The 19,426-nt window shown below is 38.5% G+C and overlaps 2 protein-coding genes across 3 annotated transcripts in view; both read right to left on the bottom strand.

Annotated features, from left to right (window-relative positions):
* Positions 1–1,297: 1,297 nt before the first annotated feature.
* LOC124271282 (receptor-type tyrosine-protein phosphatase mu-like) overlaps positions 1,298–19,426 on the bottom strand; it is a 138,102-nt gene continuing 119,973 nt past the window's right edge. The window contains exons 1-12 of one of the 2 annotated variants that reach the window (XM_046706385.1): positions 6,322–6,408; positions 6,089–6,214; positions 5,801–5,940; positions 5,318–5,450; positions 4,880–5,026; positions 4,666–4,765; positions 4,456–4,529; positions 4,119–4,241; positions 3,748–3,879; positions 2,810–2,946; positions 2,091–2,226; positions 1,306–1,629 (exon numbers count right to left, since the gene is read on the bottom strand). In XM_046706385.1, the coding sequence (XP_046562341.1) occupies positions 1,558–1,629; positions 2,091–2,226; positions 2,810–2,946; positions 3,748–3,879; positions 4,119–4,241; positions 4,456–4,529; positions 4,666–4,765; positions 4,880–5,026; positions 5,318–5,450; positions 5,801–5,940; positions 6,089–6,214; positions 6,322–6,384 (1,383 nt within the window). In that variant the 5' untranslated portion in view covers positions 6,385–6,408 and the 3' untranslated portion in view covers positions 1,306–1,557. Of the gene's footprint in view, positions 1,630–2,090; positions 2,227–2,809; positions 2,947–3,747; positions 3,880–4,118; positions 4,242–4,455; positions 4,530–4,665; positions 4,766–4,879; positions 5,027–5,317; positions 5,451–5,800; positions 5,941–6,088; positions 6,215–6,321; positions 6,409–19,426 lie in introns of those variants that run through there. The other variant, XM_046706384.1, reaches the window with a different exon arrangement.
* Positions 8,317–19,426, bottom strand: part of LOC124271285 (multiple epidermal growth factor-like domains protein 10) — a 49,981-nt gene continuing 38,871 nt past the window's right edge. The window contains exons 2-7 of the mRNA XM_046706390.1: positions 13,993–14,139; positions 12,764–12,910; positions 11,071–11,223; positions 8,925–9,024; positions 8,644–8,715; positions 8,317–8,488 (exon numbers count right to left, since the gene is read on the bottom strand). Of these exons, the coding sequence (XP_046562346.1) occupies positions 8,434–8,488; positions 8,644–8,715; positions 8,925–9,024; positions 11,071–11,223; positions 12,764–12,910; positions 13,993–14,139 (674 nt within the window). The 3' untranslated portion in view covers positions 8,317–8,433. The remainder of the gene's footprint in view (positions 8,489–8,643; positions 8,716–8,924; positions 9,025–11,070; positions 11,224–12,763; positions 12,911–13,992; positions 14,140–19,426) is intronic.

The following is a 19,426-nucleotide window of genomic DNA, read 5'->3' as shown; positions in this document are numbered from 1 at the left end:
AGTGTTCAACGGTTTGTTCAGTGCCATTCCGAAATGGACGAAATTATAAAAAGTTTGCCTCATTTTCATTACTAAAAATAAGAGTTTGTTTCAAATTGCACTTGATATTTGTATATGAAAATCTGAAGGACATTCAATGCATCCTTTTGGAATGCACTTAATAATCTTTTAATCATATTTTCACAAGTAGGGCATTATTCGTGTAAGCTGCACAGGATGTAATGTGTATATGTGTATATGCAAAACTTAGACATTTAAGGAAGATAGTTAGTGTGCATGGTGGTTAATGGGCTAACTACATGATGACATTATGCTTGTATCAACTACATTGTACGAGGCAGAACGTGACTGTTTTACAGGTGACTGAGTGAGTTTAGTTTTACGCCGCACTCAGCAATATTCCAGCTCTATGGCGGCGGTCTGTAAATAATCGAGTCTGGACCAGACAATCCAGTGATCAACAGCATTAGCATCGAACTGCGCAATTGGGAACCGATGACATGTGTCAACCAAGTCAGCGAGCCTGATTCATTCTAGCCCGAACCTTCACGGGTCGTTTTTACAGGTCATTATTGGTAATATCGGTGTTCAAAATCATGGAATTATTGATTGGAAAGGTTACGTGTTTAACACGGAAAGAATATTTGAAATGACAAAATGAAAATTCTGAATATAATCATCTTACTCTGTAAGAAAGGTCAATGTGTAATAAACGTTGTTCCGTGTGTGAGTGAGTTAATATTTTACATCGCATCGGCAATATTACAGGCATACATATAGCGATGAAAACAAGGTAATCAATTTAAACAACTGTCGACAAGAGAAAATAGAACCAGCTAGACTATCACAGATATATACTTAAAACTAGTAATAAAATCTAAAATACTTTAAATCTTGAGGACGATACAATATAAAAACAGGCTATTGATCGCCAACAACTGAAGGTAGATCACCATACTAGGGACCATGGGGACTTACAGTGCCTTTGCTACCTGCATGGAGCTTAGTTGGATTTACACCATCCCGTCAGCCGCTGGCGATTGTAGGAAAAGTTTTGCCGAATTTTAAAAGAACAAATATACTACATTTAAAAATCTGGTATGCTTAAATTTAACTTTGAATATACAACAGCTAATGTACAGATTTCGATACAATAAGGAAAGCATATACCATTGCAGGTGTCATTGCGAAATACACATTAGTAATCATAAAAAATATGATACAGAAATGAACAAATTTGATAAACAAAAATAATGAAGCAAATTAATGATCAGAATGTGAAAGAACGAACGAATGATATTGTTGAAGACGGTGTCGATTTTGGTTGACTTTGATGTGAATTTCACCTTCCTCCAGCCTCAATTTCACACACAACATCAATTGTTCTATGTTCAATCGTGGCATTACATTGTTAAAAAAATATTTCTAGAATTGGCTACATGTCAACTACTGATGCAAGAAAATTGTTCGTCAGAGAAACATGATACTACAATAAACATAGCTCATTCAGTCACTATCTATTCGGAATATCAGAGATGATATTGCGTTGTTTCTTCATTACATATTGGTGTAGATGCTGGAAGCACGGTTGCATTCCTTCACTACGTCGTAGCACAGCTTGAATTGATTCTGCAAATAACAGACATCGTTAGTCATGTGTCCGATGACATCGGTAGATACTAGACATTATTAACTTCGCCGATGATACATTTTGTCCATTCTGTACATATATGTCTGGACGCAACTGCATATAGAGGAGGTACACTGGTTTGCTAGATAAATACCAGACATGCCTATTTTCGATGGTTACATTTCTGACACGTCAGTGAGTAAGCTGGTTTACATCCATGTGCAATGTGTAACTCTCAGTATTTCGTCAGTCATTTAATATAAAGGTTGCTGTAGTGTCGTTAATCCCAAGTTTCTTCTAATGTTTGTCATTGTAGAATGAATAAAGATCTTTAAAATCTAATACTAATCGTCATATGTAGAGTGGACATTTTAAGAGGTTATAAAGCTTGTGGTATTTGAAATGTAAAATCGATACGTATGAATTTTATTTAGAATAAAAGAACATTCATTGCACTCACGAAGGACTGCATAAACTGTGGTCTGACACGCTGCAGTTCCCTGATGGTGAGGAAGATGTCCACGTCTCTGTCCAGCCTCAGTCTGCTGATGATGTTCAGGGCACTGCAGAACACGCCGCTCACTCCAGCACCGTCACTGGTTCATGGAAACCATCATGTCATTCAAGTTGCTAAAAAGCACAACACCACAAAGCCATTGTCTCTTTGCGGTCCTCATTCCCATTAAGCAATGAACTCATTTAATTCCCACTTTAAATTGCTATGAATGCTCTTGCAAGGGTGTCCTTTGAGTCAGTACTTCATAATGTATGAAACAACGTTTAACAAAGGTAAATATCTCCTGTCAGTTTGAGGAATCGTCGGTATTAATTGAGTGGAGAACCAAGGCCTAATGCCAGCAAAAGGGAAACCAATAAAGGTACGTATTGCAGAGCAATACGGGAAAATATCTCCAGCAATATTCGCCTCAGTCTTACAACCTTAGTTGCAACACAAATGTGATGCAATCGCTTCAATATGAGGCAAAATAATTGGGCTCATATGTTTCGTGAGTAATACATGGCATAATTTATTTATCGCATGATCGTATGTATACATGAGAGATGGGAACGTAATGTGTACAAGCCTAATGGAATATTGACGATAGGGATCTTTGTTACATTGTACCTTTATGATAAATTTGTGATTGTATTGTACATGGACACATCTAAAATACATACTAGCAGTGGATGAGGATCTTATGGTCCTCAGATCCGATGATTCTCTCCACCATGTCGATAAGCTCCAAGAGTGAAGCACTACTCTCCATCATGTACGTCGACCGGAGACAGAACACTGTGACAGACTGCTCTGTGTCCTGAACAGGCACATAAATACCTGTCATTTATGTGAGCTTGTCCTCGAATAGCAAATCGATCAACATCTCTACACATATAATATGTTTTTTACTGGATTTTTTTCACTATCCATGACATGTTAATGTATCTTGTGAGGGAAGTTACCACATTTGTGTTATGACGAGAGGAATATAATAAAACTATGAACTCTTTATTACGAGGAAAATCCCCTACAAAACATTTGAAAGAGTCAGGCAACATGCATTTTAAGGATCAGATCGCGATGAAACAAGTGCAACAGGGGCTGCAATCTCAATCAAATATCTAATTCTGAAACATCGAGGGACAATATCACAGTGAGTGAGTGAGTTAATATTTAACGTCACATCGGCAATATATCAGCCATATAGTGACGAAAACAATTTATATAATACAAAAATGAAAACATTGTGTTGAGTTAAACCTGTCGACGATGGACAGTACAAATACTACAGTATCACAGATATGAACATAAAACTAACATGTAAAACTAAAACAGAGTAATTAAAGAAGACAATACAATACAAGACATGGGCTACGGATCGCCAACAGCCGAAGGTAGATCACCATACTAGGAACCATGGGGATTTACATTACTTTTGCTACCTGCATTGACCCTAGCTGGATTTCACCATCCCTTCAGCCGCTGGCGATGGTAGGACAATATCATAACGTCATATATGTGTTTCAATTCTGCATAACTGCATAAAGCAAATTCCTCATGCGATTAAAACGAAATTAGATGCGTGTCTACATGAATGAAAATAAATGAAAGGACTAACCTCCTTGTCATAAACAAGTGTTAACTTTCTCTCAGTAAAGAATGCTCCGTTTGAAACGGTTTCCACGTGTATTACACTGAATGGTCCAATTTGTAGCATGTTGTTGTCTTTAGGGTAGAGCTTAGCTATCTCCTGGATTAAAACAAAGGGAATATCATATTACATTCGTTCTGTAAAATTAGTACGTGAAATATATTGTACCAATAAAATGCCTAGATGTCTTGGAGATAGTATATGGATATTGATAATATATATATATATATATATATATATATGTATCTTACCACAGCCGCACATAGGGTTTAGGGGAAAGCTTGGATTCATTCATATTAGAAGGTAGAAACGGTCAAAATAATATCCAATACATTTACCTGAGAGTCATCCAGACAGACAACTGTGAAGCAGTCATGGTCGTACACCAGTCTCCAGAAGTCCACCACAGTGTTTGGCAGTGGGGTCTGGGTGACTATCATGGACGATGGTCTGAGAGTCGACTGAAATATAGGCACAACTTATGTACCACCACTTCTTTTGACACATCATTGTCTAATTTCTAATGATGACGACACTTTGAAGCTATGTACTACGTAGCTTTTACTTGTCAATGTTAATGGTCACGTGGCAGCAGTAGGCCTAATGTATTCAGATTCACCTAAATGTGTCATTCACATGAGCTGGTGTTGTTCGAATAATTACTAACCAACATACCGGCAGAAACACTGCATTGATGTAATCATTCCGACCCGGAACTGAAGTACACAGATAGGGTCTGGACATGTTTCCTACAACAATACATATGAAAACGTTAAACTTTTTCTGTTAGAATCAGTGTATAACTAGAGAGTGATAAAATAAGTTTACTAAGTACTTGCAAGTTTTTGGTACTTTTATGAAATAAATATATTACTAAGTTTATACCGGGCAGAACTTGCTGGTTTCTGTTTTTGGATGAATTCTCTGGAAGCAGTGCCTCTGAAGTTACAGCTTCTTCAAGGTCAGATGTCTGTTCTTGGAGTAACTGAAACCAAAACCAGTTGCTTCTGTATTAAGGTTATCGCATGAAATATATAAAAGACAAAACAGAAAATTATTTTAACGGAAATGCGACATAGCTATATGGCTATTTACATACTTCAAACTGCTCTTTCAGTATATCCAGTTGGGGTGTTGTATACGTTTCGCCAACGTCAAACGTTTTGTCAAACTCAGACAAAGTGTAGTATGTGCCCCGACTATTGAGAGCCTCCAGGACCACGTCATGCACAAACTCGTACTGTTTCTGGATGGAACATACACATGATTGCACCTTATACTAAAGCCATAGAATGAGTTTGGTTAATACTAGATCGAGCAAGTTAATTTGTCAGGATGTACACATGATCTTTAATAGATTTCCGTTATAAAGACCTGTCCAAACCATAGATGAGTAAAGCTGTTCACAGGAAGATATTGGCGGGATGTTTCTTAAGTCTCAAATTAAAAGCGCCCGTCTAAAAGTAATCTACTCTGGTAAAACCAATATACTTGCTAGGTAGGACAAGTAATGTACTCTACACAGTCAAGCACTCACCACTGTCTGGACCATGTTCATCCTGTTCTGTCTCATCTTGCTGACACACATGAACACGTTGACGTGGTTGCTCTTAGCTTCATCCATCAGGTAGTCCAGGGCCAGAAACGCTCCTGTGCGGCCAACTCCAGCACTGAACATATGAATATACATCGTTGGAAAGCTATGCTTTCAGAATATTGATATGATCATTTGATTAGTTGAAAAATGTTGTCGTCGCCTTTACAACCTCGACACTTTTAGAATTTGACATCTCACATCTCTGATAATGTCTGTTATCGACGTTGTACGTCCGTGGGTCTTCTGTATACAAATCAGTTGACGCCAGAACGTTCACGGACTTGAAGTCCACTCAGGAGAGAACAGCTCATGCTGTAAGTGAGTCACCTCTATACATACACTCTGACATCTAGTTAATATGCCATTGGCTCGGGTGAAAAGCATCTAGAATCCTACGTGTGGTATATTCTATATGTCAGTTACCTGCAGTGCACCACCATTGGTCCTCTGTCCATGTCCCCCTGTTTGACCAGTCTCCAGAAGTTGACGAGGGCAGGAGCAGAAGGAACACCATGGTCAGGCCAAGATGTGAAGTGGTAGTGCGTCACAGTTCTCTCGACCCCCTGTAAACACCAGGTTTACAATTGTATCAGTATGAGCTGCCAGTCTTCCTGGTAAACATTCCACATTTATACTTCTATTACAGGTTAACTGACACTGGTTGTTAAAATGTGGTTTTAGGACGCTTTGACTTTATATATTTATACTTACCGAGTGTTCTACCAGAAACGTTGAGACTGTGTAGTCAACCCTAGCTGTCACGTTTTTGTTAGTAACTTTACAGCCTCCGTAGGTTTCAGATTTGCTTCTATCTGGCCAGTATTGTTCACACTTTTTCTGGCAACATATACAAACAAGCATTTAGGATACAATCACTGCTCTTGCAATGTGTTATGAAGCAGAACCTTTTTACGACAAATCGAGGATCCCTGAACACACACTACCTTGTTCAACTCCATCAGTCTCGTCAGCATGACTATCTGTGTCACATCCTCCTGCCACACCATCCGCCAGAAGTCAGTGATAGTCCCCGGTTTGGTTCCTAGAAGAAAGATAATATTTAACAAATCGACCCTCAAGGAAATGGGTCGATATAAGTGTTCATATAAATTCACTTATATAAATTCTTTTGGTAACAAATTAAATGACATCTAAATGGAAGAATATATCTTACATGTAATAAAATAGGATATATTACTTCGTACCTTGTGTTGCTATGTACTTTTGAGTGTCATCACATCCCTGTGAAAAGATACAGAGTTACAATTTGTCTTACCATCCTCTGTTTAGAACTATCGAATTTACAGAAATGTCCATCACCTGAATTGGACACTTACTGTTAATCATTGAAGTATTCAGCCTGATTTTAGATATTATTCTACTCACCGTGATATAATTGGCATTAATGTAATCTTCTCCATCTGCCAGCACCACCCTCGAATCATCATCTGATCAAGTCAACTCAGCGTCAACAATATTGGACATTTAAAAGTCAAATCTATTGGTTCATCGAAACTTTCTAGAAGACATTTGTCCTGGAGTGAAAGCAATTGTCTTATGGGCCTTTTATGCGTTAATTATAATTCTAATTGCAAAATCCCTATTCGAACTGGTCCATTACGATTATAGACATTGTCAACGACTTTTTCAGCCATTTTCAACGCTGTCACGTTCTCACCATAAGTCTCAGTATTCAAGAAACCTTACTCTCTGACATATGACTGCCACGAGCGCATATACCACACAGTATATGTGATCGTCCGCATGTTATCAAGGCATATTATTTCCATTAATAAAGGAAGATAAAAAAACTATGTTTGATGAAAAATGATTGTATTGCTAATCAAAACAAACTGCCATGACTTACACGCATATAGAGCACGAAAACGGTTCTTCGGCTTGTTCTCATGTTTTATAGCAGCTTTATGTGGATGTCGTGCACCGAATGGGATCATCTGAGGCATATATGGACAAAATCCATCCATATACATGCGAATGTCATGTACAAGAGTCGAGACACAAGGAAAACTGATCATAAATCAATAGCCATGTAAAAATTATATTTAAGAACATCAATGTGTGTGGCAGGAATATTTTACAAACTGGTATCCAGTTATACATATTAACACCATTTTATTCAAAGTGCAGATTCATATATAAAGGATACGCCTCAGGAATGGATCACTATACAGTGACGGCTTGATAGTCCCTTAAAACATGAATGTCCGCACATGATACTACATAATACGATAACTTTCGTAGTGTAGGTCGTTGTGCAGGAATACTTCGTTCATGATCAAATTTGATAAACAAAAAGAACAGATTTCATTGCACGGCATGATACAATATGTGTGTGTTCTCATCTGTCATTAAACATTCCCATCAACGTTAAAAACGTCTCTTCTCAACTAAACGCTTTCCTCAGTGTTTGCTGGATCATTGCTTGGAATACAAAGCGATTCAGAATTTCAGACAATTAACGTCAGCAAAATGGAGCTGGCCAGCCAGAGGGCCCTCAGAAATAAACTTTTGACAATTGGCTCGGTACAACGTATTGGCGTAGTTGATGTCAAGACGTTCCAGTAAAGTTTTCATGCAAGTACGCAAGCTAGTCATGATCACAAGAACTATTTGCATGTATCGCAATTATCAAACAGAAATACTTGCACATATTCGGTTTTGTCTATAGGCCATTCAAAATATAGATAAGAAATAGATATTAAAAAATCAGTGTTACGAATCCGGTAAAGAGCACTTTGAGCTATGTTGTCAACGAAATATTCCACAGATATATTCACTTGGAGTAAAAGATTGATTGATGTATTTGCATATCATGACAGTGAATATTGAAATGAATAGGTGTCACATGCTATACTCTAGGACATGCTGATTACTAACATACCTCAAATTCGGCTACAAACGAGGCTTTTGCCTTCTTATCAGATATACACTGTTTCAGGTTTTCCAATTGCATGTGAGGTGGCACCCAGTTGTAGTAGGTGGCGGCAGCCTCGTTGCCTCCGTCGACTTCAGTCTCAACAGAAAACACGGCATCCTCATCTTCTTCCATTTGAGGTGGCGTGTGGGTGGAATGTCTCGGTGATGGCGTATCTTTAATGAAATGAATGCGGTTTTTTTCGAAGTGATCACAGCGTTTCTGCCAGAAATTGAATAGTTTACTGGCACAATTGGTTGATTCCGTTTACGTTACGTTGCACGTTAAAAGTTCCACATTGCACAATGAACAGTGATCAGAACAACTCTACCTTGTTTTTGCCTTGGTACAACGCACTTCCAGCGGAACGGGCGACTTGGAGTCATCGTCTTTCCGCTTCCTCCTATAAAATAAATTTCCATTGAGGTCACAATATTAGTAATGATATATGATCCAATGAAACAGCTGTGTAGTATACCAGGATTACGATCGCGGGAATATTCACAATGACCCTGTATGATCAACTAGTGAGTTTGACATAAGAGCTAATACAATATAACGCTTTTAAATCAATGTGCGTGTATAGACTCTTAAATGATGTTGAGCAGTTACCGTTTCAAACAAATGACAACAGTCACAACAACCACGATGACACAGACAGCTGCAGCTGCACCTCCAACAATTCCTGCTATAGAACCTCCACCGGCAAGTGCTTTAAAAGAAGAAAGAGTAATTAGGATTTGTGTTATTGTAACACTTGGGTTTATATAATTCACACTTGGAATAAACAGAATTATCCAGCAAAAGACACCATCAATTTTGGTAGGGGCTCATTGCTCAATACTTATGGGAATACGTTCCTAAAACGCCTAATGTTCATGTGGAATGTGTCTGAATGATAATTTCTGTTCTGCCTTTGGAAACATTTCAATACAAAATACTGAGGGCCTTAATCCTATGTTGCCTGAACGAAAACTATGCGGATTAACATCAGCTGAAGCTAGATGACGTCTTTGATCTGGTCTACTTGGTCTATTGTCTATACGTTACCAAGCTTGTATGAAGTAATTCTGTCCAAAACAGAACACGTAATAGCATAGTTCATTTATATACTGCTGACCAGAATGGGAAATAATGAATTGGATGTAGTTATCATTGGGGAGTATATCAAAACACAGTTAACCACCAAGGAAACAAATATGATCATTCAGTTAATAAATCTTATGCATGTGCACATCAATTCTACTGAGTCAAGCACACACTTAAAATGTCAGTACGAAATGTGCGATAGCATGTCAGTGAACGGAAAGAACCGTGGATACAATAGATCGGGACGCCAGTATCAAAAGTTGCACAAAAACTGCACCAAAGTTTGAAAAGTAAAAAGAAGTCTTTTCTGGACAGTTTTACGAACCGTCAAATAGTTGGCGTTTGCAATGAGACTTTAGGATGACAGGCCTAAAGGCCACAGCTACACAAATTAGTCTCCTTGCAGAAATTAAATTACGCCAAAACTTAAAATGTGCCCCTGGAAAGTGAATACACTATTCGACTGAAAATGAGATGTCTTGTGAAGAGTGTGACCTTAACGGATTCGGATAGCATTGGCAACACCAGATATTGGTCCTGTGCCAGTGGCGTTATCCCTTGATTACAGACAAATCAAGGTGGTGACTCCAACTCACAGATGAACAAAACGTTGGTATTATTATTATAATCTATTTGTATAGCGCCGAGTTCCAGCTAGGATGCTCACAGGCGCTTTTGTTTTCGCTTGATCATAGGATGTCAATCTCAACGGCACTTCGTATTATCAATTTCGACTCCCTTGGGTAATACAACTTTTGCAGCCACTAGGCGCACCAAGTTATATGACTTCCAAATCCTTACGAGGTACCCATTCACAGCTGGGTGGACTGAGACACATAGTCACAGTACTTTATCCAGTTTTACTGCACTCTGAACACTGTACCCACAACTTGGTGTTTGCACGTATTCATCTGGTCATTTACCAAAGGATTCGTGGGTTCTATTAAGTGCACGGGGTTGTGTACTGTACACTAGGGGTTGTGACAACACTGAAATAGTCTGCATACAAAGTTAACTCCAACGATTTTACTCTCGGTCACAGGTGTGTTCGATCCCGGCACCTTAGGCTAATCCTAACCTAATCCTAACCTTAACCTTAGTTCCAGTAAGTATGATACTTATAAACAAATGTTAGATTCTAATATATTCCCTAAATAGTAAGTACCTGTACCTGTTTGGTACGAACTATGTGTCAGGGCAACTGATCTTGACCTCTTGAACTATTCTTGTTGTGGGAGGCGGCGGTGTTAGGCGGAAATGATATACACATAACTAGCGAACCGATTTGGATATTGCTCGTGGATATTTGACTGGCCAGCGATATGTTGACGAAGTGTTTCGTCCTCCCCTAAGAGTGTTCCATACCAGATGACAATGGCAGCCCACACCAAGCAGCCACCGATTATCATTTAGAATAAGGCATACAGACATTTGGCAAGTCCGATAAATCAGCTAACTTGGGGAAGAGCATGTGTTGGGGATTCTAGGGCGGAGATTGTACGACCGAGATCCACACACGGTACATCACATTGTCGTCACATGTATTTTGAAATTTGCTCATATGAGCCATATACATGTGAGGTTCAAACGGAATCAACCTCGTGTTTAAATATTGTAAACAAAGTCATTAATTTTATCGCGCTTGCCACTATACGACTTTAGTACCTACGTTGCTGACATAACTTTGAGCCGTCATTCATCCATCCCGCTGCACATCCTCCAGGACAAGTTCCGTTTGTCTTGTCACAGCTGACACTATCCAGGCAGTTTCCACAATGAGAGGCACAGTTGACACCATACATGTTGGAACCATTTTGACATGCTGCAAAAACACACATTTACTGTTAACCACGTCAATTTGGAGTGACAACGAAAACCAAAATACCACACAAGCACATGATCTCAAGAAAATATACAAACACTCGTTCAGCACCACCATTCCGATCCACTTCTTGGAAATACAGCCTATAGTTGTTGATTTGAGCTGTGCATTTCTTTTTCTTAAAACTATATATCTGATGAATGGAATGCTATGCAAAATGTGAACACTTCATTTGTGAAAATACATTATAATTCTGAATGATAAAAATCATAATTCATAAACTGTGAAGACATTAACGGAAGTTTCCAAAGTAAAACGTAAGTGCTCACGTTGTAGACAGGACGTTGTGTCGGTACTCATCCATCCTGCTGCACATCCTCCAGTACAGGCTCCTGTGATCTTGTTACAGCTGACATCATCAAGGCAGTTTCCACACTGGGAGCTACAGTTGATACCATAGAAACCATCTGGACATTCTGTGAACACAAATTCAATAGCACAGCACTTTTAGCATAGCATTATTACATAAAACTTATGCCAGCACAGTTGTATTTGTAAAACATCATTTCTTTTCACATGGAGACATGTAACTCATTCATACACTCCCGCTGCACATCCTCCATGGGCTGTTCCGTTTGTCTTGTCCCAACTGAAACACTTTAGACAATTTCCATACTTAGAGATACATGTACCTGCAAACATAGGAGCCATGTTTACCTTCGGTAAACACACAGATCTCTATTGCAAAGTTTGCTCATTTTGAATGACCATGCGAGTTAAAATATCCAACAACCACACGTACAGAAAAAAGTATCTCTTAATGTGCTATGCTATTCATCGTCAGCGCTATGAACATACCTAGTTTGGAGTTTGGCGGTATGTAAATTGACACTTTGTTATATCTTCATCACCACGATTCTGTCTCATCTTGTAGACATGTATCATTCATCCATCCTACCGCACATAATCCATGACATGTTCCTGATGTCTTTTCACATATGACGCCATCAAGGTACATAGTGGGTGTATCCTCAAAGGTGGTTAAAGTACTGTAAAATTTTTGTCCTCCTCAGAGGATACATAAGTTCCAAAATATTCAAGGTAAATTTAACCTACCACACTATTTAATCATAGGATATATGTAATTATACCAGGGTCCATGCAGGAAGAAAATGTACTGTAAATCCCCATGGTCCCTAGTATATGTGTATGGTGGTCTACCTTCAGTATGGAACATTTTAATACTGTATTGTCCTTATTCGAACTCCCATTTTAAAGAGATTCTAGTTGGTCTTACTGTCCTTCGTCGACAGGTTTTTATAATTTACTTGCGTTTATTAGGAATGTATAACTTTGAAAGTCACGATCTGGTTGAAATATTGCCAATGTGACTGTACATTTTAACTCACTCACTCACTTATTCAAAAGCTGAAAAACGTTTTATGTGGCAAAATAGTTTGATTCTAAATGAAAACGAACTGGGCCGAAACAAAATAACGAACAATATAATCAAAGATCCATATATGAGAAAAACTCTCACGTTGTAGACAGGATGTTGTTTCGTTACTCATCCATCCTGCTGCACATCCGTCAGGACAGGCTCCGTTGGTCTTGTCACAGCTAACACCACTGAGGCAGTTTCCACACCGGGAGGCGCAGTTGATACCATAGGAACCATCTGGACATGCTGCAAACACACTGACATTTACTGTTCACACGTTCCGACCGCAAATACTCACTTGTATTGGTCTCTTGTAACGTGGACCTATATTGACAAAAGAAGGCATACAATAAAAGCGTGGACTGGAACATTTTTATTCCATGGGGTGCCACTTGGCTCAAATTTTGAGACACCTGCTACCAATGGAGCCATGTACTCCAGGACATGTTCCTGTGGCCTTAATCAGTACAAATGACACCATCAAATCAGGCACAAATTCCCAAGAAAATGTACTAACTGGTTCATCACCACCAACTCCACCCTGATGTTATTGAATTCAACTGTGCGTTTCGTTTTCTGTATAGCATATATTTCATGAATATTATCCAAAAGGGTCAAGCATATTCTGCTTGACTGCACTGATTTTTCCATCACAAGTTATAAATATTTTCATGTCAAAACATTAAAGTATCTTTTTTATAACTTCAATTACCATTTTATCATTGAATATTTAAAAGAAATAGAACTGACTGACAAATTTTGAATAATATGTTTTGTAAATAGATGTACTTTTATGATTGGTAGTGGGTGTATCCTCAGAGGTGGTTAAAGTACTGTAAACTTATTGTCCTCCTGAGAGGATACATAAGTTCCAAAATATTCAAGGTAAATTTAACCTACCACATTATTTAATCATAGGATATATGTTATTATACTAGGGTCCATGCAGGAAGAAAATGTACTGTAAATCCCCATGGTCCCTAGTATGGTGGTCTACCTTCAGTTGTTGGCGATCTATAGAACATTTTAATACTGTATTGTCCTTATTCGAACTCCCATTTTAAAGAGATTCTAGTTGGTCTTACTGTCCTTCGTCGACAGGTTTTTATAATTTACTTGCGTTTATTAGGAATGTATAACTTTGAAAGTCACGATCTGGTTGAAATATTGCCAATGTGACTATACATTTTAACTCACTCACTCACTTATTCAAAAGCTGAAAAACGTTTTATGTGGCAAAATAGTTTGATTCTAAATGAAAACGAACTGGGCCGAAACAAAATAACGAACAATATAATCAAAGATCCATATATGAGAAAAACTCTCACGTTGTAGACAGGATGTTGTTTCGTTACTCATCCATCCTGCTGCACATCCGTCAGGACAGGCTCCGTTGGTCTTGTCACAGCTAACACCACTGAGGCAGTTTCCACACCGGGAGGCGCAGTTGATACCATAGGAACCATCTGGACAATCTGTTAACACACAATTCACATGTATGTATTCCGGACATCTTGTCATAACTGAGACAATATCAATACTGAGAGGTAACTGCTACCATTGTAAACACATAGTTATAAAATACATCAACCTCGAGGTTAATCTTTGCAGACAAATATAGTCATTGCCACATGACGCCATCAGTACTTACGTTGTTGGCAGAACTTTGTGTCGTCATTCACCCATCCTGCTGCACATCCTCCAGGACAGGTTCCTGTGGTCTTCTTACAGCTGACACCATCAAGACAGTTTCCACACCGGGAGGCACAGTTGATACCATAGGAACCAACTGGACATTCTAGACATATACATAATACATAATTGTGCATAGCTAAAGATAAGTTCATCATAATAACTAATTGCATAAATATTGAGTGTTTGAGGAAAGGGTATGACGTATGTCGTATGACGACGTGCATGCGTGTGTATATGTGTGGCTGCTTGTACTAGCCCAGACTTAAGCTGGTTTATAGTGCTAGCTCACTGATATACCATGTTGCAGTTAAGCATGAATATCCCACTCAGACACCTTATACTGACGCCGAGCCGACCAGTCCTTGTTGTACCCATTCATGCCGAGCGCCAGGCAGGACCAACAAGTTCCATATTTTAACGCCTTTAAGTGTGACGCGGCCGGGAATCGAACTTCATTTGTTTAAATCACTCTGGTGAGCTAGTAAACATACGTTACTGGTTTGTACTAACTTACAGTATATGTGACTCAGTTCACTGATAACATATTGCCATCATTATGAACTGAGCCATTAAATTTAACATTCGGTTACGATTGGTAATAACAACCAAAACAAAACTAGGAATATTTCAGGGGACAATTGAAAGCTTGAAATATGCTACTTTTCGTCAGTTGGGTTTCTCAAATTTCTGTTCCAAATTTTGGCTTTCGTTTGGCTGTTGTTTAACGCCGCATTCAGCAATATACCCAGCTGTAGGACTGCGGTCTGTAAGTAATCGAGTCTGGCCGGACAATCAAGTGATCAGCAGCATGGCGTATATCTACGCTACTGGGATTAGATGAGTTATGACCATTCAATCCCGTCAGTTGCCTCTAACGAAAAGCACGGGTTCCTGAAGACCAATTCTAACCCGGACTCTCACGGGTATGTTCCAAAATGAGAAGTGTGACATTTTAATGGCCAGGTGCAAAACTAAACCATGCACGTTTTGTTGAACCGTCTCCGTGTCACTTTGTCTTATGATGCTACTACACACTTGGCATGCCTGATTTACATCTGAATAAAATCTAACAACATGTACAGGATAGGATATTCGAGGGCCCCGTTTCCAGTCTGAAGTCTTAGAATATCAGAGCGTCCTTCTCATTACGACAATGTATCGTTTTACCAAACCTGCACACGCAGCTTCCTAAACACTAATTCAAGTTTACATTTACAAACTGACGTTGACACCACGTTCGTGTATCAACTGAAGACAATCCTGTTCTCAGACTGGTCAGATTACGTCGGTTTGTGTTTGACAGAATCTAAACACTAGTCCAATAATATTACCCGAAGAGGCATAATGCATGGTAGTGCATGCTATGTTTGACAGTAGCTCTCATCGATGATTCCAGGTATATATTATCATGTAACATTGCTTACAAGATATGCTCATAAAGTAATGCTCGTCATTCAAAACATCATTGTAATGGTTGTCACCATAGTTGCACAGTATATCTAGTTAATGTTACACTCTATCAGAGAATGCTAGATTACCAAATGACATCTCAATTGTCACAGCCGAAGTGAAAGCTATATTAAAAGTTCATAACTATATCAATAGATACTCCAAATATAAACAATATATACCTTTCAGGCAGCACTCGACAAATCTGTGACACCACTTCGTATCCCAGATACTGATTATAAAGCAGTTATTAGTTCTTACATCCGTAATCTAATGCAGAAGTGGAACAAGAAAGTAGGAATCAATAACATTACATACAATTAAATCAACTATCGGTTACTCGAACCTGGGTTGCCAGTTCAGATTTGAAGAGGTCATTATGTGACGATGTCGCATTGGCCATACAAGAAATTCCAATGAGTATTTAATAAAAGGTGAAGCCCACCATTTTGTATCCCTTGTGATGATACAATCACGACGAAGTGTGTCGTGCTTGACTATTGAATTTTCCATCACAAGGTATAAATATTTCAAATCATCATCTATAAAGGATGTTTTACTGATATTCATTCTCTTTTTTTTCTTGTTTTTATTAAAGAAAATGATTGCATTGATGACTTTTTTATATATATTGTAATTAGTAAAAGAGTTTTAATTTGTGAGAATGACTTAATACCTTCAAAACGGGTTGAAGTAACATAAAATGATCCCCCCCTCCCAATTCATTCAAAGTATTTTTCATTGTCCGTGATTTTACTCGTAGTATATGTGTTCTTATAATTTATAACAAATTTGTGCAAAACTAGCCAACATCTGAAGTAATGATGTAAATGAGTCCAAGTAGGTCGTCAAAGTACTTTAAGTACCCATGGTCCCATGCATGGTGAACTTCCTGCCGTTGCTGGCGATCTCCAGTCCGTTTTTATTATGTAATGTCCATAATAATAAAAAAAAATTTGATTTAAGGTAATATGCTAATCCTCTATATGTTATAATCTGGTTATTTTACTGCCCCTCGTCGACAGAATATCATTATGTAATTGGATCAGATGGTCAAGTGCATAGCTTAATGACAGGGTGAGCTTTGTTCATAATTCCAAGCACTGTTTTTCTGTCTTGTTCATACGTTCAAGTTATACAGCTGATTCGTGAAGTAAGAACTAAATATTCCCTGGCACGTATGTGCATTGCTATATATAATGCATCAAATTATCTGTAACACGTGCAAAGTAGAGTGAGGGAGTGAGTTTGGTGAGTGAGTGAGTGAATAGCAATATTCCCGCAATATCACGGCGGGGGACACCAGAAATGGGCTTCACACATGGTACCCATGTGGGGAATCGAACCCTGGTCTTCCGCGCGAAGAGTGAACGCTTTGCAAAGTAGAAGCAATTTAGTAATTTAATCACATGTTGGAAAAATAATCAACTGGTCAAACTGAATGCCAAACTAAAGTTGTTGTTTTTTTTCCGTGAGCCAGATCTCTCAACTGGCAAAGTCATAGAAAAATTGAAACCTAATCGCCAGCACACAAAGTCGCGTTGGCTGAGCGGGTAAGGCGACTGACTTTGTATGCTGGCGATTAAGTGCCTGACTCTGTGGGTGTGGGTTTGAATCCCAGATGGGACTCAACTTAACAAAAGTGCTAGATCTGTACTTTACTGAGAAAGTGTAACCCCAAGTATAACATATGTTACAACGCTAACTACTTTCATATCTGAGGCGGTGTGGTAGCCTTCTCTCGTCACTCCGGAGACCCGAGTTCGATTTCCAACATAGGTACACTATGTGAAGCCTTTTTCTAGTGTCCCCTACCATTACATTGCTGGAATAGTTCTAAAAACGGCGTAAAACCAAACTTACTCACTCACTCATATCTTACCTGTTTGGCAATCGGTACCATGGTATCCCGGTAAACATCCGCTAGAACAGTGACCAGAGATCTTGTCACATACATCAGTACTGTTTAGGCATTGGCACTGTTTGTCACAATCTTCAGAAAACCACCCGTCACTGCAAACTGAACATAGTTACACAATAGTCATCACCATTTAGTCGATATTGAAGCAAAGATGTAAATTGTGTATGATATCTGGTCGCCGTTCATCAGTGTTCGGAAGGTGTAAAGTACAGGAACTAACTACTGACTGTTATGAACATCGATTTGCCATGTTGAAATCCCTAGCAGATGATAAAATATTACACATCAGTATTTCAGAACATACCAAATATCTGCACTTCACACAAAGTAAGTATTTTCTGTTGACCAGGAATCCGTACAGTGACCGTGGTTCCTGTCAGTGGCTGGCGGCAGGTGACTTTGGCTATAAGTGGGGGATGTTCAGTTGATGACCAGTTGTAGCATATCTGGCTGCCCACAAGTATCTCCATGCCGATGTTTCTGTCCAGATCTGTAGAGAAGGATCAGAAACATGATAGAGGATAATAACCGGTTGACGTATGACATCAACTGTTTTAACACGAGTCATTCAATTCGTTAAATTCCGAGGCTTACAGTTTTATTTTTCATAAAGAATAATCCCCAAGTTTACAATCGTAGTTTAATACTGTGTACAAAACTTCTTGCTCCTCATTTAATCCTTGCATTTTTAAAAGAAACTGAATTAATTGATAGATTTTGATATTGTGTAGATAGCTTAATTTTAATATTGGTAAAGTTGCAATTTAGATGGTCAGATGCTGTATCCTTAAAGTATTGTAAAATTATTGTCCTCTTGAGAGGATACGTAAATCCCAAAACTTTCAAAATCAATTTCGACCTACAGAATTTGAATCGTAGAATATTTGTTGTTTTAACTAATGGCTTAATTTCACTACAATCACCAGTAGCTGAGAGGATGGAGTAAATCCAGCTAGGATCCATGCACGTAGTAAAGGCACTGTAAGTGGCCCCTAGTATGGTGATATACCTTCAGTTGCTTGTGATCTATAGTCTATCTTTATATTGTAATGTCCAAAATAGTACACACTTTTAAGTGACATGCTTGTTTGAAATCTCTAACTGTGATATTCTAATTCCTTTACTGTCTTTCGCAGACAGATTTTAAGAAATAACATATAAATTATTTAAATATGACCCTTTTTAAAGTCATGATATGGCTGAAATATTGCCAAAGTGATTATAAATTTTAACTCACTCCCTCACTATGTACACACATACCATAAAAATCCCTTCTCCTTAAGACCTGACATTTCTTAAAAGGTTATCTAATTAACGTAAAGACTATACTTAGAAGCTGCAATTCCTTGCAAATTACAAGTCTGGTGGCTAATTAACAGACCGCCGCCATATAGCTGGAATATTGCTGAATGCGGCGTAAAACTAAACTCACTAACTCACTCACTCACTAAGGTTGACAAATAAAAAAATCAGTCTGCTACAATAAACAATGATCATAATTCAGTTCGTGAACTTTGTTGCTCACATCGAATGCAAGTATCTCAGAAAATGTTTCGTGCACGAAAGAACAGAAAGAAAATTAACAAACCCGTTACATACTAATTCAAGCAGGGAACTTGAACTGCTAGTGCCCTCAACAGCATGTAGATGGACAAGACGTGCATGTTGAATTATCCTGCTCATAGGTTTCTCGGGGA

This window comes from Haliotis rubra, unplaced genomic scaffold, assembly GCF_003918875.1.
Source record: "Haliotis rubra isolate DU_JTF1 unplaced genomic scaffold, ASM391887v1 Scf1594, whole genome shotgun sequence".
Lineage (NCBI taxonomy): Eukaryota > Metazoa > Mollusca > Gastropoda > Lepetellida > Haliotidae > Haliotis > Haliotis rubra.
This window is presented reverse-complemented; position numbering and strand designations above follow the sequence as displayed.